This window comes from Trichosurus vulpecula, chromosome 8 (genome assembly GCF_011100635.1).
Source record: "Trichosurus vulpecula isolate mTriVul1 chromosome 8, mTriVul1.pri, whole genome shotgun sequence".
NCBI lineage: Eukaryota > Metazoa > Chordata > Mammalia > Diprotodontia > Phalangeridae > Trichosurus > Trichosurus vulpecula.
In genome coordinates this window covers 181,455,359-181,482,542 of record NC_050580.1, presented here as the reverse complement: position 1 = coordinate 181,482,542, position 27,184 = coordinate 181,455,359, and the positions used below count along the sequence as shown (strand labels likewise).

The 27,184-nt window shown below is 47.2% G+C and overlaps 3 protein-coding genes and 1 pseudogene across 8 annotated transcripts; 2 read left to right on the top strand and 2 right to left on the bottom strand.

The window, feature by feature from the left end:
* Positions 1 to 553: 553 nt before the first annotated feature.
* Positions 554 to 6,882, top strand: LOC118829716 (annotated as a pseudogene).
* A 735-nt stretch (positions 6,883 to 7,617) lies between these two features.
* LOC118830185 (O-sialoglycoprotein endopeptidase) lies at positions 7,618 to 13,557 on the bottom strand. The gene is made up of 11 exons (XM_036737092.1): positions 13,194 to 13,557; positions 12,300 to 12,419; positions 12,003 to 12,178; positions 9,946 to 10,041; positions 9,671 to 9,720; positions 9,441 to 9,519; positions 9,150 to 9,215; positions 8,934 to 9,024; positions 8,517 to 8,592; positions 8,278 to 8,376; positions 7,618 to 7,948 (listed from the first exon to the last, which is right to left on the bottom strand). Exons 1-11 carry the CDS (start codon positions 13,306 to 13,308, stop codon positions 7,909 to 7,911), a joined length of 1,008 nt encoding a protein of 335 aa, XP_036592987.1. The 5' UTR covers positions 13,309 to 13,557; the 3' UTR covers positions 7,618 to 7,908.
* A 278-nt stretch (positions 13,558 to 13,835) lies between these two features.
* Positions 13,836 to 16,000, top strand: APEX1 (apurinic/apyrimidinic endodeoxyribonuclease 1). 6 transcript variants are annotated; one of them, XM_036737249.1, is made up of 5 exons: positions 13,836 to 13,911; positions 14,283 to 14,419; positions 14,661 to 14,842; positions 15,065 to 15,257; positions 15,384 to 16,000. In XM_036737249.1, the coding sequence occupies exons 2-5, from the start codon at positions 14,350 to 14,352 to the stop codon at positions 15,899 to 15,901; spliced, it is 963 nt and encodes a 320-aa protein (XP_036593144.1). In that variant the 5' UTR covers positions 13,836 to 13,911; positions 14,283 to 14,349; the 3' UTR covers positions 15,902 to 16,000. The 6 variants fall into 6 exon arrangements, with proteins under 6 accessions (XP_036593144.1, XP_036593142.1, XP_036593145.1 ...); XM_036737247.1 differs by having other exon boundaries at positions 13,841 to 13,911; positions 14,271 to 14,419; XM_036737250.1 differs by having other exon boundaries at positions 13,870 to 14,046.
* A 101-nt stretch (positions 16,001 to 16,101) lies between these two features.
* On the bottom strand, positions 16,102 to 19,826 carry PIP4P1 (phosphatidylinositol-4,5-bisphosphate 4-phosphatase 1). Its single transcript, XM_036737308.1, has 7 exons — positions 19,604 to 19,826; positions 19,112 to 19,302; positions 18,614 to 18,720; positions 18,036 to 18,141; positions 17,740 to 17,792; positions 17,532 to 17,622; positions 16,102 to 16,933 (listed from the first exon to the last, which is right to left on the bottom strand). The coding sequence occupies exons 1-7, from the start codon at positions 19,764 to 19,766 to the stop codon at positions 16,790 to 16,792; spliced, it is 855 nt and encodes a 284-aa protein (XP_036593203.1). The 5' UTR covers positions 19,767 to 19,826; the 3' UTR covers positions 16,102 to 16,789.
* Positions 19,827 to 27,184: the final 7,358 nt, after the last annotated feature.

Here is a 27,184-nt window from a genome sequence, read left to right as displayed (position 1 = left end):
ATTGTGAAGATGTAATCTACTTTCCTATTTCCTCTTCCCACTTTGCTTCCTTTTTCCTCTTTGCACTTTGCTTTTGCCTCTCGGACCCAACCACAGCCATCCCTAAAGGGACTCTCCTCTACATCCTTTAAGCTACCCTTTCTTACCTGGGCATCGCTGCCACCATTGTTAAGACCCTCCTCACTTGCCTCTCCTGCAGAATTACCTGGTCGTTACTTGGCTCAGCCTCTCAGAAAAACCAGAGACTGGAATGAAGAGAATGTAATGAGCAAGACTGGTAACCTTCGATTCCTTAATCATATACTCATATCTGTCAATTAATTATTGATTTACATATTATCTTATAGTGTTCTTTGATAATTAAAATGCAGACATGCTAAGACTGGGTCATCCTGTCAGGGATACTGTAGAAGGAATTCCAGTTCTGGAAGAGGGTTGGACCTTGTTGTATCTAGTCTGTAGGGCTGCCCTAAGGTGGGGACCTCTCCCTGGGAAGAGATTTGTATCCTCAGGCTCCTGTGTGGTGTGAGATGCTTCAGAGAATGTGACGGATATGGATGTGCGGAACAGGAGCTATGCAGGGCCAGAGTGTACGTATGGCTGGGACTTCAGCAGCTCTCAGGAACTTGGCTCCTGTACCTATGGACTGTCTAACCACTATCAGGTGACTGACAGGAAGAAGAAGAGATGATCTACGGAGGATATGATACTGAGATGTTTAACAACAGAAGTTCTAGTCCGGGAACTTTGGGGAAAGCTGAGGGGTGGGAGGGGAGAAGGAATGAACAGTTAAGGACTTCAGTTTCTATTCCTGACCAACCTTATTTCTCTAGACCATGAGTGTGGTGTCTGCCTTCAGTCCTCTGCAGTCGGCTGGAATCTTTGGTGCTACACTGTCCTCTGCTCTCTCCTGCTTTGTCTCTGCTCTCAAAGTCTTCTGTGTCAGTCAGCACCTTGGAAGGGGCAGGAGAAGGGGAGTGTGAGGCCCCTGCAATTAGGTAGGGGCCATCCCTCAGCACACTTTAAGGATGTGTCTCCCTGCTGCAGTGTTTGGCTGGGGTGGGGTGGGGGGCGGCGCTCAGATAAGAGATGAAGATAGAAAAGGGATGGGGGTGGATATGGCTCCAGTTAGTTGGTTCTTTAAAAAAGATATCTACTTGAAGCCCTTATATATAGACAACTAACCCGTAATGACTTCACTAGGACTGAGGCAGAATGCTTGGGACTTCCCCTCCTCCTCCCATTCTCCTCAAGGCTCACCAGGATATTCATTTTATCCTGATTTACTCATCTGAAAATGTTTAGTTAGTGGTATACTGGTAAATGTTTAACAATCAGCTCTCTGAAAACTTAAAAAAACATACAATATTGATACACTTCAGATTCAATCTGCATTATTAGCATTTTCCCCATCACTTCTTACATCTAGACAATCAACAAAGCAATCGATCAAGCCCTAATTTTGTGGCATTTGCCAATTTCCAAGGTGTAAATGCTCACACTGAAAATTTAATAGGCTCCCACGAACCTATGGGAGCCTGTGCTAGCAGGAGTGCCAGCTCCCACTCTTCTTTTGCATCCCTCTAAGGATTTCTCTTGGTCTAGAGCCTAGTACATCTTTGGGATTCCATGAGTTCTCACGCCATCCCCTGGCCTCTCCACAACACTTCCCCCACACCATGCATCTCTGGCCCTTGCTCCTCTCATTTATGTGCTTTTACAAATCCTTCCCAACCCCGGTAAAGGAGGTGAGTCTTCCATTTTCCCCCGCCATCTGGGGCCCCCAATCTCAGCTCTTGCTAAACCACCCGCTCCTTCAGTGTCTGTGCCAGGACTAGCTGTACCCTGTCGTTGGCTTCTTTGGGAAGGGATATGGCAAGAAGAATGAGCACTATGTGGGTATTTGCTCACCATCACCATTGCTGTAGGCTTCATTCTCATCCCATCAGGGCCCCAGGCATTGCTTTGTTCCTGTTCTATGTAGTTTGTTCATCTCCCTTTCTCCTGTCAAGTTTCCCAGGACTCATACCTCTTCCTTCAAGTAAGGTAATATTTGTAAAGTGCTTTGCACAGTGCCCGGCACATAGCAGGCATTTCATAAATGCTTGTTCCCATTCCCTTCCTCATGCCCCACTCCTATTGCCCCTTTCTCCAGTTCCCTAGCATTTAAGAAAATGACTTAATCTGTGGGAAGCTGTGGGGAGGATTCCTCAAGATTTCCAGGCTTGCCTAATTCCTGTGTCCCTCACTTCAGATGTTCCCACTTAACTTTCTCATTTCTCCTTTAAAGCTGAGCTGAACACCATTGCTCCCATCATCTCCAACTTCTTCCTCTGTTCCTGTGGCCTTGTCAACTTCACTTGCTTCCACACCTTGTTTACCCACTCACCTGGTGACTGCAGGGCCAGAGTTGGGAATCTCTTAGGTTGGGGAGAAGATGTGGGAGGCAGAAATTGGAAGGAGGGGACTGGGAACAGAACTGGGGCCCAGGGGGTGGCTGGTGAGTTGGAATAGAAACTTGGAGTCTGAGTAATGGTTGGGGATTAAAGGTGAGAGATAGCTTATAGTCTCTTCTCTGGCTTAGGTTGGCATCCTTCATTCCAATGGTATAGTCCTTGACTGTCCCTGCTGGGGTCCCTGCTTTGTCTGCTCATCATGTTTCTCCTCACCTGGTGGGCAGCACTGATAGCCGTATTACTCCTTCTTCTGCTACTCTATAGATTCCACAGGAAGCCTGGTAAGGAAGGTTGTGGAGAGTGGAAAGGTAGGAGTGGGATAGGACATCAAGCAAGAAGTGAGAGAAGAATAGAGGAGTACTCCCACTACAGGAGACCCTGAAGAGTGTGTGTGTGTGTGTGTGTGCGCGCGCGCGCGTTCCAGGGAAATGGTGGGAATAGGCTAAAACAGGAGTGGGCAAACTAGAGTAGGAGGGCCAAATCTAGCCAGTTGCCTGTTTTTGTATAGCATTTCAGCTAAGAATGATTTTTATATTTTCCAAAATGTAAAAACCATTCTTATCTAAAGGGCCTGGCTTGACAAAAACAGGCAAGTATTAGGCCTAAGGCCATTGTTTTACCAACCCCTGGGCTAGAGAGAGGTGGCATCCAAGCCCCACACCTGTCCACCTCCATGACCTTGCCTGTCTTCCTCTCTTCCCTGTTCCCTATTCCAATTCCCCCACCTCACCCTATGTTGGTTGGCTCTCTATTTGTCCCATATTCACAGATGTGAATTGGGGATCCCCAGTCCAAGCTGGAACCTATCACATGGCTCTGACCTACTCAGTGAGCCTGACCAGTGTGCAGGATCATGGCAAGAACTTTTGGTGAGATACTCCTTGAGCAGCAGGGATACTAAATTGCAGAGAACCTGTGGGGGAGGAAAGGGGAGGGAGATAAAAGAAGGTGGGAATTATCAGGGAGAGAGACTCCAGTAGGAATAATCCATGACCATTTAATAACAATGAGGGGAAAGGAGAGGGAAGGCAGAGGACACTTGGGGCTTCAAGTCTTATTCCAACCTGTTATAGTAGGGAAGAGCCAATAGGTTTCTCTATAGGTTTCTTTCCACATCTTTCTAAAGTTAACTATGAAGGGGGCAAATATCTTATTAGTTAATTTAATGCCATTTCTGCCTTCCTCTTCCCAGGTCTCAGTGTCTGGCACTCACTGGACCACCCAGTCAACAACCAGCTCTGGTGGATTTTGTAGGAGCTTTTACCAAGAATGTCAGTCTTATGATCTGTGGGAATGTAGCCTTGCTAAGTGGGCACATGGGGCATAGGAAAAGAAATAGAGATTAGAAGTACTGCATAAAAGGTATTGGGCAGAACAACTTTATTTCTAGGTAAAATAAGACAAATGTTTGTCATCTGAGCTCAGGATAGTGGGGTTAGGGATAAATTTGAATCAGGAGACTTCCTAACCCCCAACCTCTGCTGGCCCCTTAGGAGACTTGAGGCATTCAGGATTCAGAGGACCTTGTGAAGTTGTCGAATGTACTGAAGATCCGTTCCTTTTACACAGCCATCTCTGCCCTGGAGCTTCGAGCTGGGGCACAGGGTCTCATGCAGGTGAGTGCTAAGGACCAACACTCTCATCTATTCATAGAACTACCATATCTTATCCTCACTGTGCTGCCTCCCACATCCCTTCATTCATCATTTTATTACCTTTTCTCCCAGGTCTCAGGTCTGGGCTGGCTGAAACCCAATGTGCTAGTCTTGGGATATAAACATGATTGGCAAGAGGTGCCCACACTTGCTGTAGAGGATTTTGTGGGCATCACACAGTGAGTGTGGGGGGAAGGGGTCCCAACTGCCCACCTTACATTCAGTATGGTGGGGAGATGGGGCTTGGGGACAGGAGGCAGTAGAGGATATGATCACGGTGATCCTCCAGGACAATGAACTGAAGGTGATCCCAGGGAGGGGTGCCTCCTTCAGCTCCTATCCCCTCAGTAACTGTCTCTTCTCCCTCCTTATTAGCGATACCTTTAATTACAACTGTGGAGTCTGCCTTCTGCACCTTCCGGGAGGCTGTCAGCACCCCGCTCAACACTACCCCTGCCCCTCCCACCCCATGGCCGAGCCCACGGCAAACTGGGGAGGACATTGGGGAGGACAAGGGATTGGGACATCAGAGGTTAGTAATAAAGAGATTAGCTAGGAAATAAAAAGAGTATATTCCAGTTAGTACAATGAGCAGGACTCAGGATGGAGAGGAATTAAAAGATTCAAAGAGAAGTGGATTTAGCTCCACATCTCCTGTCTGTCTGCTTTCCTGAGACTGGTTTTAAGGGAAGGAAAAGAAAATTTAAGTGTACTTGGAGAAGTGGGAGAGATTTGGATCAAGTGACTCAGCACAATTTGGGGTAAGTCTAAAGCTTGGTATGGTCAGGAGGAGCAGAGTCTCTGACTTTCCCTTGAGGTTCTTCCAAATCCTACCTTTCTTACCTTTCCAACTCATACTTGGGAGTCACCCAAACAGTACACAGGACTCCTCTTTCATTTTAGGGCACTTGGCTATTCAGAAGGTATAGGGGTCTGTGTGGGGATGGGGGTGGGGAAGAAAAGGGAGTTTAGGGAGGTGACATCATGACAACTCGTTCTGCTCTCTCCCACCTGCCCTTCCACCAGCAAATCCAGTTTTTGGACTCCAAAGGAATGGCTGCCTTGGAGAAAGGGGTGGGGATTGCTGAATCTGGAGCAGGTAATGAGGTGGAGGGAATAGCAGTGGGTAGGGAAAGGGGCAACTATACAAAAATGAGATGCCAGGGTCACAGAAGGGAAAAAATATAACTGAATAATTTACTAGGATGGAAAATTTAGTGGTATTTTTCCCAGAAATAGATAATTCCCTTAGGAGAATGGGAAATCTATGGGACTGGGTTGGGGGCAATTGACCAGCTGGGGACAGCACCACCAGACTAGCAGCCCCAAACTCTGTTCCACTCCAGGCTGGGCCAGCAGACAGTGGATGTATACTAGCCGAGTGATGGTGGAGGTAGAGATCCTATCTCCATATTCCCACTTCTTTCAAGTAGGGGACAATTCTGAGAATGAGATGAATCAAAGGAGAGTACAGAATTAACAGCTTTTCACTGTATGAGCCCACCCCTTAAAATTCAAAGATAGCTAGATCCAGTGGCTTCCCTGGATTCCCCACCACAGGGGGAAACCAAGGTTACTGTCATTTCTTATGCTGCTTCCCATGTCAATCTCCCTTCTTATGGGCCCATTCATCCTCTATCTCAGAGCCTGTCACATTTTATCTCTTATCCAACTCCCCCCTTTTTGTTTTGTAATATTGGAGTTGAGAGGATGTAGCATGGAGAAGAGGGGCTGTCCATCTATCCTCTCCTGCTTTACAGGATTGATAGTTCTGATTCCTTATTTGCTTATTTTCAACAGAAGAAATGGGCTAGATGCCCCATTTATTTTTGTGAGCAGCCCTCCTGGATGCCTAGAGGAGAAGCGCAGAGTGATCAAGGCACAAGGGGGACATGAAGCCATGTCAAGGTTAAGGGCTAGCTCCAGTCTTCCACTGCGTCACCGGGAACTGACAGGAGGAACAGTAGGGAGTTAAAGCTATTTACCCAATACCCTCCATTCTCTTCTGCTAGGATCCACTCTCCTCAAATGATTCTGTGTTTCCAGTAGGTGGAAGTGCTTCCTGAACTCACAGGAAAACCAAAGGAGAAAAGGTCAAGACCACCCCAACTGCTCTACTGTATTTTCTTTCTTGTCTTACCTTCTCTCACATAGCCTAGAGGCTTAGAGTGCCATGATCTCAACCAGAGTTGCTGAGTAGGAAGACAGGGTGACAGGATGCCAGAATAGGGTTTTAAAAAATAGCTATAGCACTAGGGACTAACCAGGAGGAAATGGAGTAACTCTGGTGTTCAATGGAATGGATAGGGATGAGTTGACCAAAGTGGGAGAGGTATAAAATAACGTGAAACACTGAAGAGAACCAAAAAGACAGATGCTCTATGGTCCTTGAAGCTCAGAATTTTGTGGGATGGCAAAGACTACCTTTGCTTTGGGCTAGGCCTGAGCTTTCTCCTGTGTCTGCAGTTGAAAGGCATTTGAAGATCTGGTGGCCTCACATGGGCTACAGGAGTCACCATTGGAGGGAAAGCTGGAATCAATCTCCCCTATTGCTTCTGCTCCTCTAGAGAGCATCTCTGAGGAGTTGCAGGCTAATCAAAGAAGGTATATAGGTCTCTGGGGTTAACCAGGATGATCAGTTTTCCACAATGACTAGCTCATCTCTGACTCATTTGCTCCTCCCATCCCTACAGTCTGAACATCAGATGCGTCTCCATGAAGTCCTGCAGCAATATTCCCAAGGGGCTGCCCTTATTGTTACGCGAATCTAGGAAGATCCCAAATGGCAAAAGAAATAGATCCCAGGCACTATGGTGGGGAATCCTCAATCATCAGGAAAACCTGAAGTGTGTTCTTACTTTCTGATACTGCATGTCAACAATAGGAGCCTGCCTGTGGCCCCAAGTTCAGCCTGTCCTGGGGCTCTCATACATGGTGTGGTTGGAGATGTTGTCTCAAGGCTTGGCTGCCCCCATTGCCTTCATCCGTGGAAACCAACAGGACACACTTACTTTGTACTGCCAGTGACTTACGCTGACAAAGGAGGGGAGAGAAGGCCCAGGGAACTCTGGGCTCCAGCTCCAGGAAGACTTTAGGATTTCCTCAGGAGAGTCTTAGGCAAGGGCTCAGCTCTCTATAAAGCAGGAGCTTTCCCCTCCCAAGCATGCAACAGGGTACACAACTCCAAAGAGGGGTGCCCTCTCCCAGACCTCCACCACCTTAAAAACTATTCAAAAAATGTTTTTAAATTAAACACCCAGGGCTAATGTGCAATGACTTCCTTGCTCCCCCTTTATACAACCAGCTCCCTGCTCCTTCCAAACAGGATTTCAATAAGTGTCTGCTGAACAAATGTCTTCAGAAATATGCAGGAAAAGCAGTTCAACCTCCCACAGTTCTCAGCTTTACATCCAACCATTTCTGCTGCCAAATTTCTGATGTCAAACAACCTTTTTGTGTATTTTTAATTCATTTCCTTTCTCATCCTAAAGAAGTTGGCCATCACCTTTTTTAGTCAATAACACTTTTATTTAGTCAGCTTGTCAAATCAACAAGCATTTATTTAGCGTATCTCTATGTACCTGGCACAAGGCAATTCACATGGGTTCTGAGAAATCCATGTTAATGACAGACATACAAAAACAAATGTGTTTTATTACTTGATCATGATGAAGCTCAGCTCTCTATAAGAAGTAGTAAAGGAACCTACTCTGAAATCTATCACATCAGAAAACAGAAGGTTCCACACATTCAGGTTTTCCTTGGTGTCAACCCTGTGTGGCCCTCTCCTCACTAGGTCAGTTCCTCCAAGTCACTTCTACTTCATCAGTACGGTACCTATGGAGGGAGACGGTAGAAGAAAGAATGGGGACATTGAGAATCAGTCTCTTCAGCACTCTTTCCCTTTTTTCCCAGATAGAGAATTCTGACAATGCTGCCCCCTCTCTTTATTTTTTAAAAACATTATGATCATTTCCCAACTAGCACCTTTAACCTGAAACCTCCCTTTGTAACAAAGAGAAAGAATTAGGCAAAAACATCTAGTACAAAAACTCATGTCTGACAATGTATACAAATGTTAGCCCCATTCTCCACTCATCAAAGGATGTGGAACTCTCTCCAAGGTATTTGTATGTTGGAAGAGGTGGGGAAGAGGAGTATCTCACCTCTGAGTGACCCCAGAATCACTGAGTGCTGTCCTATGACCAGACTGGAACATCTCCCAGCCAGCCTGAGCAATCATAGCTCCATTGTCAATGCAAAATCTGTGGGTGAAGAAGGGAAATACATGAGCCCTTGGGAATCGAGGAAGGAGATCTCTGTCCTATGGTCCACTGGCTAGAATAAGTGATTCTTGGAGAAGAGAGGAAGTAGACAGAAGAGAAAAAAGAGGAAGCACTCTCACCTTTCATCAGTGGCAAAGAGCTGGGCACCACGTTCTTCACACATTGTCCCCATCATCTCCTGTAGCCTCATATTACCTGAATTAGCGACGGAAATCAGGTTAGTTTCATTCCACTTGTTTCTCTAACTTACGTCACCGACCAATCAACAAATCCCAGCTAAATCCTTCTTACAGAGCCAATTCAGAGGAATAAGGGGTGGGGTGGGGAGGTTGGGAGGCAGGCTGAAGAGTAGACCATTAAAATACTTCCCACCCTCTCTCCCACCAGACCAATTTAGCTCTGGAATTCTTGTCAGAATATATTTTATTTGAATATGAAGAAATATATATGGATGTATGTGTATGTATATAAATGCACATACATGTGTCTATCTATATATCTATCCGAGTGTATGTGAGACACACAATGATACGTACACCCCACACCTCCCACAATGAGGACTTCTTGGGAACCACAGTGTGCCATGGCCCGCTCTGTGATTTCCACCAGCATTGCAAACACTGTTTCCTGGATTGGGACAGGGAGGAAAACAAAAGGATGTAACATGTGAGAATCATTTCAGCTCAATCCCACCCTACTCACAAGGCTTCCTGGGCCTCAAGATTCTATCACAGCCCCTTCCCTTTTCATACCTGGAGAGAGAAACACAGATCTTCAGGGGTACATTCATTTGCAGCCAACATTCGATGAGCTGCTTCCTAGGAGAGGAGACAAACCTAAAGGTAGCATGTGGTATGTAATGAGAGTAGAAATTAGTCTATGGTCTGAGCCAAGAGAATTAATACCTATTTTCTCAAAACTCAGGCTGTCTTTAGGATGAGGTTTAGAAGCCTACATTCCTGGGATCCAAACCCCACAATGCCCTTCCAGTGGTGGCCTGGTATATTGGAGGGGTGATCCAGGTCCTCATCTCTCATACTCACCTCAATATAAGACAGGATTCCTGAGAATGAGACATCCATCCCCTTCACAGTGTATGGTAACTCCACTAGCTTTTGGCCTCTGTATTGAAGAGTACATAAGGCATCAGGCTGAGAATAAGAAAGCTTCTCTCTCTGCCCAAGCACATATGTACATGCAGTGAAGGCTTGCCAGTCTCCCTTTTCTACCCCCCCATACCCTTTAATATTCTTCTCACCCCATACCCCCTCACCGCTTTGCCATCTGCTCAATGTTGTAGCCAGGACTGGGATCATTGGAGATCTGGTAGGGGAGGAAACAGGAAAGCAGTGAGGTGGGAGGGGGTTAAGCTAGATGTACAGGGAACAAAGGGCAGGCCTAGATTGCTCAATATTTCACTATTTTGATCTTTCCACTCTAAAGTCAGTTTGCTTAGAACCCTACGTCCTCCCCTCAATCCCCATGGAAGCCTAGTGGGCACTATTCCATGTTATGTTTCCCTTAGGCACCTAAGTCTCTTTCTCTCACCTTTAGAACTCGGGCAAATCGATCCAGACAATTACCAACAGCAATGTCGATGGTTTCCCCAAAGATTCGGTAGCGATGCTCTGAGTATGAAATCACCTAAAGGAGGTAGGGGTGTCCATAAAACCTTGAGTCTGGGGAGGACATTACGATCAATCAATATAGTAACTAAGGCTTCTAAGAAAAAATGGGGAAGAGATAGCTTCTCTAATTTTTGATTTAATTATTCTCTGTATTCCTTCTATAGGAAGTAGCCTAGGAAAGCCAAGAGTAGTCTTAGCTAGTGCATAAGAAAGCTAAAAACAGATATCCAGTTTGTTGATATTTATCTAGCCTGTGAAATTCCTACACATTCTTTGGGCATATATCTTTTGAGGGCATGGCCTTGTCAGTCTGAGCTGTAAAAGAGGCTATCCTGTATGAAAGTAGGAAGAAAGGGTCCTGCAGAAACCATTCAAAAGGGTAGGGGTAGTTTAAGTATATGCCATGGACTGAGCCGAGGAAGGTAGATAACAGGGAATATTTCACTGATTTATACTCATTTTTTTAACCCAATCAGTAGATAGTCTTCCTACCTATGAACACCTGATAGTCAATAAAGAACCCTTACATATGAATAGTTATCCCAGTGAGGTACAGATGAGGAATGTCCCTTCCTCTGAACTCCAGTTGGGGCCCTCTCATTGCAGCTATGCTCATGGACAGTAATACCTGCTGTTCCCACCCCAAATCTTGGTTTCAGATTTTTCTCCTTCTCCCAGTACCAGTCAACAACAGAGGGCTAGTGGCAAGGAATAAGGTATAGAAAGGGAAAAACCTATTAAGCCTCAGTAAGACCCCTGCTATCACTCCTTCAACCTCACTCTGGGACCTGATTCCCTTTCAGACTTTATGTATCACTATAGTTTTCAATTATGCATATTGCAATTGTATTTGTATCTAAGTCCCATCATACCCGGCTTTCTTAACCTTTTTGGTGCCATAGACCTCTTTGGCAGTCTAGTGAATCCTATGGACCCTTTTTTCACAATAATACTTTTAAATACATAAAATTAAATACTTGGGATTGTTAAAGAAATAAATAATATTGAAATACAATAATTAAAATATTTTAAAAATCAAGAATCCCAAGTTAAGAACCTCTGCATTAGATTGAGGCACACTTCATGCTTGCCTTTTTTCCCTCCTTTTTTGTCTCTTTTGTTTTTGTTTTTGGGTTTTTTTTTGGTTCTGTTTCTTCTTTCTCATGATTCATTCCATTGGTCATAATTCTTCTCCACAACTTGACTAGTGTGTAAATTAATTCAATGCGAAGTTATATGTGGAAGTTATATGGGATTCCATGCCGTCTTGGGGAGGGAGAGGGAAGGGAGGGAAGAAAATCTGGAACTCAAAAATTATGTAGAACCGAGTGTTATAAACTAAAAATAAAAAAAAAATTTAAAATAAATAAATAATAAGGATAAAAAAAGAACCCTTGCATTAGACTATAAGATCCACAAGGGCAAAGATAATGATATATCTAAACTCTGCACATATTGATAAATACATAGGATAGTAACTCATAAACAGTAAGTTCCTATTCAGTGTTTGAATCAATGCTCATTTACTAGCCACCTTCAGGAAGCTACAGCAAAGGATGGTAAAATGGAAGAAAAACTACCAGGTCCAATTTTCACTGACACTGTTGTGCTTTCTATCCTGCTCTGAAGCAGCTTTGATAAACATCCTTAGCTCCAGTTTTCTGGGATTTGGTAAACAAACTCATGTTTCCATTATACAAATCCTTCAGACTTTGATCATAATCTTTTGCAGCCTTCATCTTTCTAGATGAAAAACTTCTAAACTTTGTAATTTACTTGGGTGCCACCTTATTCTGTTGATCATTTAAAACAGAACTTCCTAGAACTTTTTTTTAGTACCCGACTGTATCTTAAAAAAATCCCTGATGTGACCTCAGTAGCAGTATGATACATCACTGTTTTACACCAACTCTGCTCCTGCTAGTCATTTTAAAATGAAGGTGCCTTGAGTCTTAGAAGGAGGTGTTTCCCCAGTACCTGAGTATTTCCACCACTGACATAGAGTACAGTTGGGCTGGTAGCTCCAGTGATGAGGCGGCCCATTTCAATATGGCCCACACAATGATTCACAGCCACCAATGGCTTATTCCACAATTGTGCCACAGTTCGGGCCACAACAGCCACTGAGACTAGTGGGGCACCCATTCCAGGGCCTGAAGTGAAGGAGAAATAAGGATTAGCAATCCACAAGAGAGCAGTTGACAAGGATAGGGCATTTGGAACTAGACAAGCCTCAGCCCATTCCCAAACTGAAGGCCACTTTTTCACCCATACCCTTAGTAAAGGCGACACAATCAATGTCCTTAGGGTTGAGTCCAGCTTCCGTCAGTGCTTCATGCAGCAGGTCCAGCACACAAGCTCGGTGGTGCCTGGCAGTGTCTCCTGGAAGGAACCCTGGTAGAGGTTCAGATAGGAGGGTCAGAGGTCATGCACCTACTTTTAGAAAAATTTCCCAGAAATTCACCATTCAGGGAACTAAAAGTAAATACTACTACTCTGAAAGACCCTCTGGCTCTAACTACAGTAGAGAGAACATTAGAAGTCAGAAAGACCCGCGTTTGAGTTCTAGCACGGACACTAGTTCACTGGATCAGAGATTTAGATGGAAGCCATCCAGTCAACCTCTTCTTGTTAAATCCGAGGAAGCTGCAGCCCACAGCGGTTGTGTCTTGCCCATGATCAGTTGAACGAACCCCTGTTCTCTGTCTCCAAATCCAGTTCCCTTCAGCTTGGGGGATACGGTGCCATACCTGGGTTCTAATCCCAGCTCTGACACTTAGCTATGCGAGCATGGGTAAGTCACTCACAACCCATTCTGAGCTTCAGCTTCCACATCTATAAAGTGGGAACAAGAACTCTGATTACAATTACCCACGTCCTGGAGTTATGGAAGGATTCAGGAGAAAAGAGATATGAAGTATTCTGCTCTCTTTTGAAGGTCTATTCCTGCAACTGCCGTGCCGGCAAATTATCTCACCTCTCTGAACCTCAATGTCTTTATCGGTAAACCTCCCAGGGAAGCTGTCACCAAACAAACACGTGTGTCCACCTGTTATCACCTAACCGTGAGGCGCATTTACTGTCGCTACTTTCCAGGTCCAGCAGCGCCTGTCAGGGGGCAGGGATGGCAAAGCTCCCCCCGCCCCCACAGCCCCCAGACTCACTGACCGGTGCCGGGAGGGGTGAGGTAGGTCCGCCGAGGGTTAGCCAGCACCGCTCCATCTTTCACGATACCCACGCCGATCTTGTTGGCGCTACCCTCGAAACCAAGCACCGTGGGCATGGTTGGGGCCGTGGGGTCAGAGGTCCCAGGGGTCCATGGAACTCTCCCCTTGCCCCACCCCCGCTGACACCGCCACAGCCAGAAGAGGTCACGGAATGCGGTGGGAATCCGACAGGAACACGACAAAAGCCGTACGCGCCTGCTGCTCCGGCCACTAACAGCAGAGTTCCTTCGCTCCCGCCCCCGTCGCCATAGTGACGGGACCAAAGGGCCCCCCTCGCCGCCCCTACCTGCGACCTGTGCCAAGTGGGGTCTGCCCTAGCTACTGCCGGGGAGGATGACGCTTTTCCTCTCTGTCCCATCACCAAGCCAATAAGTCTCCTCTAGGTAATCCCGGACTCTCCCTGCCCTGCTCTTCATTCGACGTCCTTTAGGGGCCCCTTGGAGGGTGGACTCTCATGTAAGGCATACGGATAGACAGCCCAGAAGGAGAGGACCTCCCGTGGATACGCATTTGAGTCACATGGAGGGGCGGGCTCACCGCGTTTCGTCCCAGCCAATCTCTGCCATTTCCTCTACTCGGAAGCCCGCGATCCAAGCCCAGGTGACCAGGACCAACTAACCCACGTGGGGGAATCGCGCGTTCTTCTCTTTGTGTCCGGGGTAGGAAGAAGCTCCTACCTTCCAAGCTGAGTCGCCTTTGGGCTAGACTTCCCCGGCGCTTCTGGCTTTAGGCGGTGCTTTAAGAGCAGCAGTAGGCGAGAAGTGCCCGCCGAGCCAAGGAGGCTGTCCCAAGAGGTTTTCAGTATGAAGTGGATAGGCTGGGGCCTGAGGATCCAGGGAATAACAGGGCCGAGAATCCTGGGATGTTTGGGGAAGGAGGAAGGGAGAGCGGAAGGGAGGAAGGGATTTCAAAGTCTCATCAGAAGGGGAATCCAAAGGGAATGGCCCCTCCCCACTTCTGCCATCACCAAACTTCAACATCACTATCCTTAATCCCTCTCAATTCACTGTGTCCACAGAGGTGTCCACAGGACCACGATTCTGCTGCGTTGGGCTATAGGGGGCTTGGGCCGCGGGGCGTTGTTCTGGGCGAGCAGGATGCCAAAGCGAGGGAAGAAGGAAGTATCTAAGAAGGATGGAATCAGTGAGGAGGAGCCAGAGACTAAAGGTAATACGTGGACCTTGATCTGTTTATCCTCCCCAGGAATCAGAGGCCCAGGTGAAGGGAGACAAAAATACAAATTATAAGGGTTTATGAAGATCTCCATAAATGGGAAAAGGTAGCAGAGTAGATTTCCATTGGTAGACCTCTTGGTCAGCTGGTTATCATGGACGTCACCTGAAGTAGAATTAGCTGCCATCACCCTTGAGAAATCTGCCCTTCCCCTTTCCAATGAAATTTTGAACAGAGCCTGAGCCTAAGAAGACTAAGAAGGGTGCAAAAGAGAAGGAGGCAGCAGGGGAAGGATCTGCCACATACGAGGACCCCCCAGACCAGCAGACCTCACCTAGTGGCAAACCTTCTACACTCAAGATATGCTCCTGGAATGTGGATGGGCTTCGGGCCTGGATCAAGAAAAAGGGTCTGGATGTGAGTATGGCTCTCAGGAAGGGAAAATGATTCAAAATTATTGACTTGCTTTTGGGAGTCTAGTCCTGTTAGTTTCTCTGCTTTAAAGATTTCCTCCTTAAAATGCCAGTATCTCATTTTGGGAATTTAGGCTTTAGGATGAGATGAGTTGGGGAGGAGGCAGAGGGTGATGGTCTGGGATGAGCAAGTCCTTGTAACCTGCCTTCCTTTCTGCGTGGACAGTGGGTAAAGGAAGAAGCTCCTGACATCCTTTGCCTCCAAGAAACCAAATGTTCAGAGAGCAAGTTGCCACCTGAGCTTCAGGACCTGCCTGGACTTACCTACCAGTACTGGTCCTCACCTGCTGATAAAGAAGGATACAGTGGTGTTGGTCTCCTTTCCCGACAGTGCCCACTCAAAGTTACCTTTGGCATTGGTGAGACATAGCTTGCTGCCCTAGCCCCTACTGCTCCGAGATCAGAAGTATTTGAAACATTCTCCAACCTCACCTTTGCTTTCTAACGGTTGATCTCTATATTGGTTTGTTGTATCCATTCCATAGGTGAAGAGGAGCATGATCAGGAGGGCCGGGTGATAGTGGCTGAGTTTGAGGCATTTGTGCTGGTGACAGCATATGTGCCTAATGCAGGACGAGGGCTGGTTCGACTGGAATATCGACAAAAATGGGATGAGGCATTTCGCAAGTTTTTGAAAGGGCTAAGTGCCAAAAAGCCTCTTGTGCTCTGTGGGGACCTCAACGTGGCCCACGAAGAGATTGACTTGCGCAATCCCAAGGGGAACAAGAAAAATGCTGGGTTTACCCCACAGGAACGCCAAGGTTTTGGGGAGCTGCTCCAGGCAGTGCCACTGACTGACAGTTTCCGTCATCTCTATCCAGAGGCAGCTTACGCTTATACTTTTTGGACCTATATGATGAATGCCCGAGCCAAGAATGTGGGCTGGCGGCTTGACTATTTCTTGTTGTCTCAGTCCTTGCTCCCTGCCCTATGTGACAGTAAGATCCGGTCCAAAGCCCTAGGTAGTGACCATTGTCCTATCACCCTCTTGCTGGCATTGTAATTCTTTTACAATTTAAACCGGGTCTTCAGCAACCAGAATCCGGGACTGTTTCTTTAATTTTGAGAATGCTGTTGTTGAATAAAGAACCATAGAGGTCCAGCCTTGTTGTCTTTATGTCCTATCCCCTTTGGAAGGGATCATAGGAAAGGGCTGGAATCTCTTCCCGGCCCCCCCCCCCCCCAGAAAAGGTGACACAGGAATAAGGTAGAGTCACAACTTCATTTATTTACAAGCACAGGATGAGCCCCTGATCCCCAAAGACAGACATACCGGCCACAACCGGTAAGAGAGGAAGGACTTGGGGAGAGGGAGCACAAGTTGGGGAACATACCCCACATTAAATAGCTATATACACATCAGTTCCCATAGTACTGTACAGAGCAGCGGCTGACCCCACCCCCACAGGGCATGGAAAGGGGTGGGGAGAGGAGGCCAAGAGGGCAGCCAAATTAAAGTTACCCCCTGGTGAAGTGCAATAGCAGCAGCAGGGTCCTGGGGGTGCAAAAGGGAGGAAAACTCCCAGGGCTGCCTACCCCTACCCTGCCCTGGAATGTCTGAGGGACAGGAATGGCCCCTTAGGAGAACATGGAGGAAGGAAAGAGCTATAACCATTTTCCAGAACTTGGGGTAAGGATGCTTTATCTCACACTCCACCCCAAGCACAGGCAGCCCTCAGAATGGACTAACCAGCCAGCAGTGGCCCACCCACCCTTCCAATCTTGTTTGTTTTTGAGGGCTCAGATCCTTCCCACTTCTTTCCCCTATAGAAGAGGAGGGCAACAGCCTGGCTCTTCTTATGGAAGCCGAGGGGATGTTGCCATTCCCCTCTGTGGTGTCACTGTCCCTGCTGGACAGGGGCCAGGCACAGTTAGTGGGTCATCTTGGGGCTCAAGAATAGTTCTGGACAGGGTGGCTGACCTTCATACAGGCCCAGTAGAGAGCCCGGCCTAGGCAGAGCACAGCCAGCAGGATGACAAATGCCCAAGCTGCATAGATACCCCCATACTGTCGGGCATGCTTCCATGTGCCAAACTAGAAAAGGAATATGGAAGGAAGAAGAAAAGGAATCAGTGCCACTGTGCCAAAATGTCAGTTCACCACCTGATGAAACATTGGATCCAAGCTAGCTTCAGTTAGCACCCCCACCTATAGACAATTACAGCAGAAATGAGGCAAAACTCTTCAGGGATATTCAACCTTCATCTACCTCATGGAAGTAGTTATTACCCACTGGGCATGTAGTTCTCTTCAAAATTCTCTGGAAAAGGAAAATTCCCAATCTCACTTAAGACAGTTATACATGGCAGCTAGGTGTTACAGTGGATAGAGTATTTGAACCTGGACTCAGGAGGACCGGAGTTCAAATCTGCTCTCAGACACCTGGTGGCTGTGTGACCCTGGACAAGTCACTTAACCCAAATTGCCTCCCCCAAAAAGACAAAGTTACATCAGCTTCCAATGTGAAAGCTGTTCCTATCACCTGCCATTTCATCTGTCCTCTTCTGTGGAGAGAAAACCTTTCCCATTTAAATTACTCTTATGAAAACTGATTCTAGTGGTGAACTTGGGAGAGTATAAAACAGTAAGACAAAAAGTGAAAGGTCAGAGGAGAGAAGAGCTAGTTACTCACTGCTAAGCCTGTGGCAGTAACAGCTAATAGTAGCCCAAGCAAGAAACAGCAAATGCATCTCTTCCTGGGATATCTTCGCCCAATGGATGAGCTATGAAGGAATGAGCACAGGTGGCAAGCCTTTCATGACTTTGTAATCCTTAACCAGTCCCCATCCCCCACCTCTCTCTGTTAACTAGGTTTATGATATCAGTTCCAAATCACTTACACTTTCTTGCAGTGGGGACAACGTGCCAAGGTTCGACCTGTAAACTCTGTCCACTATAAAGAAAACAGGATGCGGGGTCAATTTATGGTAGAGACAGAAATAAAAAAGGGTTGTACGGTCAATTCTTTGAGGGATCCCCATGGAAAAAGACTGCATAGGGGAAAGGACAAAAAAGGGCAAAGGTGGTAATTTCAATAACTGACCTTTCCCACCTTCTACACATTCACATTAGCCACAGAAATGTATTCTCATAAATGTCTACTAGCCCTTTCCCAGCCTGTCCCATTCTTCCTCACCAGAAAGGTATTCTTGCAATGGCCACAGTTGACGCTGACACCTACAGGCTGTGGTTCTGGACTCAGAGGCCCTGGGTGTACTGGACCCAGGTTGATGATTCTTTTACTATTTTGGGGGAGGGAAGGATACAGTTTAGGATCCTTCAAATCCGAAGAACTGTTCCCCTCCCTCTTATCACCTGGACAGTGTCCACATGCTTCCTCCTCCACACAAGATCCTCTGCTTCTCTGTCCTTAACTGATAACACCTTGGTAAGAAAATATGACCTAGGCCTCAGATCACTAACTCTATACTCTTAGATATAACCCATTAGTCCCAGAATGCCTCATCTTTCCCCCAAACCTTTTATTTAAGGATCCAAGAAAGCTGGTTGGTTAGGCAAACCAGAATCAACCCGGAAGAAGAGTTCTTCATTGTGCACATTCTGAACTTCCCCTTAGAGAACCTTGCTGCTTTACCAGCAAGCCCCTCCCAAGGTTTCCTTCTATCCCCACATATTCCTTCACTCTCAAATTCCCTACAACTTCTTTAAGTCTCCATCCCTCCTCATTTGGCTTTCCTAGTTCTCTGCTCTCACCATGTGGGCCGAGGACAGGCAATCCGCTGGGAAGTCACTTTGCAGATGAGGAGACAGTTACAGGGGCAGCGAACATACTTCTTCCCAGGAGGAGCATTCTTGATTGGCTAAGGAATAATAGGGAGGTGAGCACCAAAAACCCTGAATTCAATCCCTCCCAAACATACCTTTTCAGGAGGGCCCGAGAGCAATAATCCAGGAAGCTGGTAAGGATCCTGATTAGAAAGAAAAGAAGGTACACTGGGGAGAATGGAAAAGGACCATGGAAAGCAGGGGTGAACTTAGATATAGATGCAGAAACCAAGGGGAAACCTGAGATGGTCTGAACAATTCTACAAGATAGAACAATTGTGGGACTTACTCTGGGTGGTGCTGGGAGGGGAGAGAGGAAAGACAGATGTCTGGACTTGTGTTATTCCTGGGGTTTATATACAGGAATCAGGAAAAATTTCAGGTGTACAGTTAGACAACTAAAAAATCCTGGATAATGAAACTCACTGTGGCTTCGTTGCAATCACCACACTTAACAACATGTTGGTGCATCTTGCCTTCCACATTGATAGGAGAATTGCAGACTCGGCACGTGATTATTGGGGCACTGCCACTGTCTGGACTGGTCAGGGGGGAGTATGGTGGTGGGTCCTCCCCAGGCAACACAGCCGGGTGACCCTCCTGGAATGGAGGGAACGCTGTGGAAGTACAGTCAGAGTGGGTCACCCATGATCCTCCACATGTCACCCCACATGTCCTGCTCTATTTACTCTGGCCAGGGTAACCCTCTACCTCCCTCAGTCACCAGTCATTGCCCTCATTCCAAAGGACCCGCCCATCTCTGCCCAAGGCTCCACCTCTAGCTAAGACAGCGAGCCCCATCCTTTTTCCTTTCCCACAGGTCCCTCCGGAGGGTCACAGTGCAGCTCCTTCGGTTCTGGCCCCGTCCCCTCTAGACCCCGGTTCTCGGTCCAAATCTGGGAGCGGGCCCTGGCTCACCCTGAGGCGGGGCATGTTTCCCGGATCCATACGGCGGCACTGAGGGAACCAGGCCTCCCCCGGCGCAGGCCCCGCCCCCGCCGGGCCCCACCAGCCCGTTGCCGCTGGCGCCGCTGTCGTTGGGCTCGGAGAGCAGCGGGGAGCGCTCTCCGTCCGCCGCCATGGCCGCCGCCGCCCGCTCCGGTTCGGGACCCGGCTTCCTCCGCCGGTGTCGCTGCCGCCGCCACCGGGTCCCCAAGGCGCCTGCGCCCCACGCGCCCAGCCCTCAAGCCCCCACCCCGCTTCTCTCCTGGGTGGACGCCCCTTTCCGTCCCGCCGCTGCACGTGATGGTGAAATCAGCAAGTTCACCAGGATCTCATTGGTAGAGACCGACCTTTTCCCTCGTCCCATGACAGCCACTGTCCCCGCTCATTGGTGTCTGTTCGGTGACAGCCGCTACCATGTGATCTGGAAACCCCTGAGGAAGTTTCACGTGACTAGAGAACCTCTGGCCATTGGTACCACCGGCCATCACGCTACCGCCGGGCCAGGGGGAGGTGCCGCCTGGTTTCGCCCCTGCCCTCGGCACGTGTCCAGGAAAGTCGTCCTCTGATTAGTTGCTTTGCTCAGCTCCCAGAGCACGTGACCCTTTATTTTCTCTAGTTGGCCACAGCCTTCTAACCACACGACGAGGCCTCGCGCATTTCGCTTCCTTCCCAGAAGAGGTATTCACTTCCTAGAACACAAGATCGTTTTCTCATTGGCTGCTGCCTCTCCCTCGGGCCGCCCAGTGGTCTCAAGCTGGTAGCCTCATTGGTTGGGATTTAGCGCCCGAATTCGGCGCAAGAGGGCGTGGCCAGAAAGAGTCTGCAAGCTGGGCAGGAAGTGGGGTTCGCTTAGCTCGGGCTATTGTTGTTATCCGGAAGAGCCGTAAGGCTTATTGGTGTTTGTGTGCTTCTCAGGACCCTCTACTCAGGTAGCCCAGCACTTTAAAAATGTATTTTTGAGGCTTCACCCATGTTGAGTTACTCACGTACGTCACATAAGGAATTTATGGCCAAAGGAGAATTTTAACCTAGACCCTCTTGACCGCATATCTAGCTGATGGAATCCTAATAAAGCTGCCCCCCAACCTCGATATTCTAACTTCCTTATAGGTCCCCCTGAACAGCAGGCCCACTGCACCTACCTAGCCACCAACACCCCACCCACGCCCCACTCAATATCCTTACTTCTTCATATATGCCTCACTGCTCACTAGAACAGGTGTGTCCGTGAACTCATATTTCTCACAGAACAGCAGGGGTGTCCATGTGATGGGATCCCAGCCGCTGCCTCAAACTAACCACTGGCCCCAGACCCATTCCTCATATTGCCCACATAAACAGCGGGTGTGTCCATGCACTCAACCATAACCACCTCCATCTAGCCTTAGGACCACAAGACTCAGCCAATCAGAAAGCAGCACCACCAGGATGTCCTAGCAGAATGTGGACCCCAAAACAATAGAAGGGCCTTTCCCTAAGTGGACACCTTCCAAGTATTCTAAAGAACTGACCTAGAGTAAACTTAGGATGTAGAGAGGCTTATTATAATATCATGTATACATATCCCCCAAATGGTTTTTTCTGTATGCAGAAATAGCAGGCACAGTTCCTCTGTGGCTGGGACCCCTCCCCTATTACCTAATCCCTTAACAAACCCCTCCTGCCTTTTTAATGTTCATAATTTCTGTTATATAATTGCATCTTTACCCTCTAAAAATCCATCTTGCTTTCTCTGAAGTTGCTGGTTCCTCTTGAAACTCAGCCTGCTTCATGAGAGGCATCAGTCTCAGTAAATGCCTATACTTGGATTAGAGATGGTCTGACTCTGAATTCTTTGAGACAACACAGTTTTTGCCATCCCTGAGTGGGCAGAGTTGAAACCCCAGCATAGCCATGTTTCCTATTGTTTTGATAGGCTTTGAGGGAAGAGATCCTTCTTATCTAAACTTTTAATTCCCCCTTCCCCACCCCCACCCCCACTCCTCACCCTACTCGAATTGAGCACTCCTCACCTTCTTTATAAATCCTGAATTTTCTTTAAGGTTCAACTTAAACACTTTCTGAGTTGAGCCTTTCTTGATCATCCACTGTGATAGTGACCAAAAGCAAAAGTGCTTTGCAAATCTTAAAAGGCAATATAAGTGTTGCTATCACCACCATCATTATTATTACTTGTTCCTCTGGTCGGAGTGTAAATGGGGGGAGGGGGGGAGGGCAGGTTCTGCTTTACTTTTTGTGTCTGACCAGAGCTGTGCAGAATGACTGGCCAGCAGTAAGAGCTTAGTAAATTGATTGTTTGCTTTGCACAAAAAACTCGTAGTAATCACTTAATTGTGCAAAGCGAGTAATCAAGTCATTACTAAGAGTTTTTTGAATTACTATTTTTTTTGTCATCTGCACAACCAACCAAAATACTCATTGAGTGGCATTAAGAAAGGCCAAGTGCTTATCCAGGTGTAGAAAGGGAGGAGGACTATTCTGACTTGGAGAGAGCATTAGAGTGGAGGGAAAAAAACCAAAACAACCGGCTGGCTCTGGAGACAGGAGTTGGATTCAAATCCTTCCTTTTACACTATGTGACCTTGAGTGTGATCTCCCTCTGCCTCAGTTTTCTCATCTGTAAAATGAAGGTGTCGAACTAGATGGACTCTATGATCTCTTTCAGCTACAGATCTAAGATCAGGGAGGAGTGAGCGTTTGAACTGGACTTTTAAAGCATAGAGTTTCAACAGCTAGAAATCATTCTTAGGATTAGCATTGAAAGGGATTTTATAGATCATCTAATTCAAATTCCTCATGTGAAGAAACAGGCCCAGAAGGTGAGAGGACTTGCTTAAACGCACACAGTAATTAACAAAGGGGACACCAAATTCTGATCTTCTGCTTTCACATTCTTTGTTCTTTCAGCTACAGTGTTGTCTCTAGGGCTTGGCTGCAGTGCCAGTCCTAGGAAAGAGGGAAGAAGAGGAGTTGTAGTTAGGGCTGGTGGAGGGTGGTGATGGTAATGATTGGAAATGCTGAATATCCTCTTGGGCTGAGGCATTGTGAGTATCTGGGGAACCATATTAAAGGGGCCTTGAATACCCACCTAAGAAGTTTGAGGCAGTTTTGTGAAATGTTTTCCTATTCAAAGATGCATTGGAAGCTCATTTAAAACTGATTTTTTAAAGAATTGATAAGGGAATAAGATTCGACAGATTGAGATTTTATAGGATCAGATAATCCTGATCCGAATCAAATAATTAGAACTCTGAATCCACAGGCCCTAAGCCCCAGCAACCCCCATTCCCACCCCCCTTCCCCTTACAGATTGATTTGAATCCCATTGACCTTCAAATCACATTCTTGAAGTTGCCTGGGATGGTCATTTAAAGCATTAAATCAGTTGATGTTAGACTTGTTTTGTTTCCCCAGTTTATTGATTCTACCTGAAACCTTTAGATTTCAGTTGTACTCCTGGAAAGTTCTTCTTCTAAGTGGTCTTGGCTTAGGCTTGGGCTAAGTAATGTAGTGAGTAGAAGGCTTCTTGTAGATAGGGTTGGATGTAGAGATCTCTAGGTCTGATCTTATGGAATGTCTTGAATATGTGAGTCTTGTCTTGCAGAAAGATTAATCAATGGACAAGATAGAAAGGACCACAGAGATCACATAGTCCAACCCCTTTATTTCAGAGATGAGAAAATTTGAGCCTCAGATATTTTCAGTGCCTCACCTTAATTGAATGACCATCCAATCCATTTCCCAAATCTTCATCTCTATAGGCTAGACCAGTGGTGTTAAATTAAAGATTAAAGTTTTAAACCATAATACTAATGACAGAGTATGGGCCCAAGCTGAGATCTTTGTCCATTACCCCAAAAGAGTTTAGATCCCATTTGTTTAAAGGGCCCTGGAAAACCCCACCTTGAAATCTCCTTGGATTTCTCCACTGGATCTGGCATTCCCTTGAGGCCATAAGCATATTTGTTATGCCCAAATCTCAGTTCAACTACTTCCCACCCTTGATCTCATTCTCCTGGTTACTGGCCACTCCCATCAAGATCTTCTCTAGATTTGACCTCTAGTCACCCCAGGATACTGGTCATTCCTGCCGGAGACTGGAAAATCACCTTACCCCTCCCCTCTGCCTGACCCGCGCCCTCTCCCTTCACTAGCTTTCATTTCTCGCTTAGCTTTCATTTCCTGGCTAACTCTCGTTTCTGGGATATGACGCAGGCCTGCGTCCAATGCATAGCCACGCCTCTGGGGACGTGGCATCCTGATAGCATGCTCATAAATACCCTTACCAGATACAATAAAGAGAGACACACACACTTCTACACCAGCAACGCGTCTTGTCTCCTTCCTCTCCGTGGTCCCGTTCCCGAGCCTCATGGCCTCTTAAAGCCATTAGGCCCTCCTCGAGCCTAGCTCCCCCGGTCCTCTCCAGCTTCGCTGGCCCACGATTGTGTGACCTGCGGGCCAGGTCACTTGGCGCCCAACGTGGGGGCTCGAACGCTGGACAGGGACCCGATAGACGCCCCGACTCGTCCGGACTCCGAAAACCCCATTAAGGTAAGTGTTCGCGTCTATGGACATCATGGGATCACAACTATCCAAAGAACAGGTTTTTGTTAAAGATTTAAAACAAAGCTTCAGAGAGAGAGGAATAAGGGTAAAGAAAAAGGACCTTTTAAAATTTTTTATTTTTATAGATAAGGTATGTCCCTGGTTCATTGTTAATGGTCCAGAAATACACCCGGGGAAATGGCAGAAAGTAAGGAGAGATCTTAATGAGAAATTGAAACAAGAAGGTCCCGAGTCAGTTCCCATAAATGCCTTCTCCCTCTGGACCTTAATTAATGACATTATTGAGGGATCAACAGGAGACAAAGGTGCCCGCCAGTTACTCGTTCAGGCGGAATCCTGTCTCGTGCCACTTTCTCGCGCTGCTTCTGCATCCTCCCTTCACGCAGAAAACTCACAAGACAAAGAGGAAGTAAAATCTCCTCCCCCTATCATCATGCCCCCTACCGTCAAGTCCATTTACCCGCCACTCCCTAACCCTGTTGAAGAAACACTCACTTTCCCGGTCTTCCCTACCGAGAGGAAAGTCGGCATGAATACTGCCCCCGAAAACGAAAGCGGCCCGATCCCTGACAAGGATGCAGCCAATTTAGACGCTGAGGCTGCTGCATACAACCCTCAAGAAGTGTTCGTATCCCATACTTTCTCCCCACCCCCCTATTTACTACCCCCCCTTATGGACCTTTCCCAAATCCAAAGAGATTTGACCCAGCGCATGGCTGAATTACGAAAGACAGTCAATATACAGAATCAATATCACCAAATGGTGAAGGAGTTCTCGGCGCTACAAGCGTCCCTTCAAAAGGCGCTCCTTCCTCCCTCTGCCTCAAACGGCTTTCTCACAACACCTTCTCAAGGAAAACTCCCTCAACAAAAAAAGAACCAAAAGTCCCCCCCTGAAAATAGCGCAGGACTTGAAGAGTCCGAGGAGGAAAGCCAGGAGGAGGAAGTGGGGGATGATGATCAGGAGTCTGATTCAGAAGAGGATAGTAAATCACCCCCCTCTAAATACAAAGCCCCAAGGTTTAAAAATATCAAGGATCTCCATGCAGCAGTGAAAAAGTATGGTCCCAATGCCCCTTTCACTCTCTCTGCCCTTGAGGCTATAGCACAGGGAGGTTTTTTGTTGCCGGGAGAATGGGTGCGAGTAGCTCAGGCTGCCCTATCAAGAGGACAGTTCCTAACATGGAAAGCAGAATTTGATTATCATTGTCAAACCATTGAGAAAAGAAACTTGAAATCTAGGGCTAATAGGGATTGGACTTTTGATAAATTGGCAGGACGGGGTGAATATGCATTAGAGAAAAGACAAAGAAAGTTACCTACAGGCTTACTAGAACAGACTGCTCACGCGGCTAACCGCGCTTGGAGGGCCCTTCCTGTTACAGGCTCCCCCTTTACACCCCTTAATAAGATCACTCAGAGAAAAGATGAAGAGTACTCTGATTTTGTCAGTCGACTGTTAGAAACGGCTGAAAGGACATTAGGGAATGAAGCGTCAGATGACCAAATTATCAAAAGATTGGCCTTTGAAAATGCTAATGGGATATGTAGGAGCGTACTAAATGGCCAATGGCAGGATAAGACATTGAATGAGATGATCAAATTGTGCCGAGATATCCAAGATCCTGCAGCAACGAAAATCGAAAAAATGTCTCAAGCGGTACTAGCTTTACAAAGCCCTCTGAAAAACATGTCGGAAGCATTTCTAACTATAGGAGCAGCTGTTGGTAATACTGTGAAAACCTGTTTTAAATGTGGAGCCGAGGGTCATTTTGCCAGACAATGCCCCATGAATCAACCTAATCCCACCGCTCAGAAAAGGCGCGCAGCACCTGCCACCCCGTGTCCTAGGTGCAGAAAAGGGTTTCACTGGGGGAATACATGCAGAGCAACACATGATATAGAGGGCAAACCCCTCCCCCCGTTGTCGGGAAACGGCTGGCGGGGTCCGCCCCGGACCCCTCAAGGACTAGTCCAGCCGGCCACGGGGACTTCTCCTGCCCACAGCTCTCCAGAGCAACGGCAGGCAGTGCAGGAGTGGACTTGTGTGCCACCGCCGCCGCAATATTGAGACCGGAGGACGGCCCACAAATCCTCCCTACGGGAGTCTTCGGCCCTCCGCCCAGAGGTTCCTTTTTCCTCATTATTGGCCGTGCCTCTACCACCCTTCAAGGGATAACAGTACACCCAACTATTGTCGATAATGACTATGAAGGAGAGATTAAGATAATTGCTTCTGCTCTGAAAGATACTATGAGAATCCAGCCCAATCAACGTATTGCCCAAGCCCTCCCTCTTCCTATGGATACCACCTTTCCTGCTTCTAAAAATAAGAGGGGCAATTCAACACCTGGGTCCTCAGATATTTACTGGGCCCAGGCTCTGTCACAAGAGAGGCCTACACTAATGCTCAAAATACAAGGTAAACCCTTCATGGGCTTACTCGATTCTGGGGCTGATTCAACCGTCATTTCTGAATCACACTGGCCGTCTACCTGGCCGTTACAGCCCTCTCTAACCCACCTACAAGGCATAGGGCAAAGTTCCAACACCATGCAATCCTCACAACTGTTACAATGGGAAGATCGAGAGGGTAATAGAGGAACAGTCCGTCCCTTTGTAGTCCCATGCCTCCCCGTTAATCTATGGGGAAGAGATATCCTCTCACAAATGGGAGTTATCATGTGCAGCCCTAGCTCAGTTGTTACAGAGCAAATGCTAAGTCAAGGCTTTTTACCCCTCCAAGGACTAGGGAAAAATAAACAGGGCATCACTCAACCTTTACATATACAACCTCACCCTGACCGCTCCGGCCTTGGTTTCCAGAAACATTTTTCATAAGGGCCACTGGTCCCCTCAGCCTACAGGCGGATAAAATCACATGGAGATCTGAGATTCCCGTCTGGATTGACCAGTGGCCCCTTCCTAAAGAAAAACTAGAGGCTGCAATAATGTTAGTTCAACAACAATTGACTGCGGGTCACG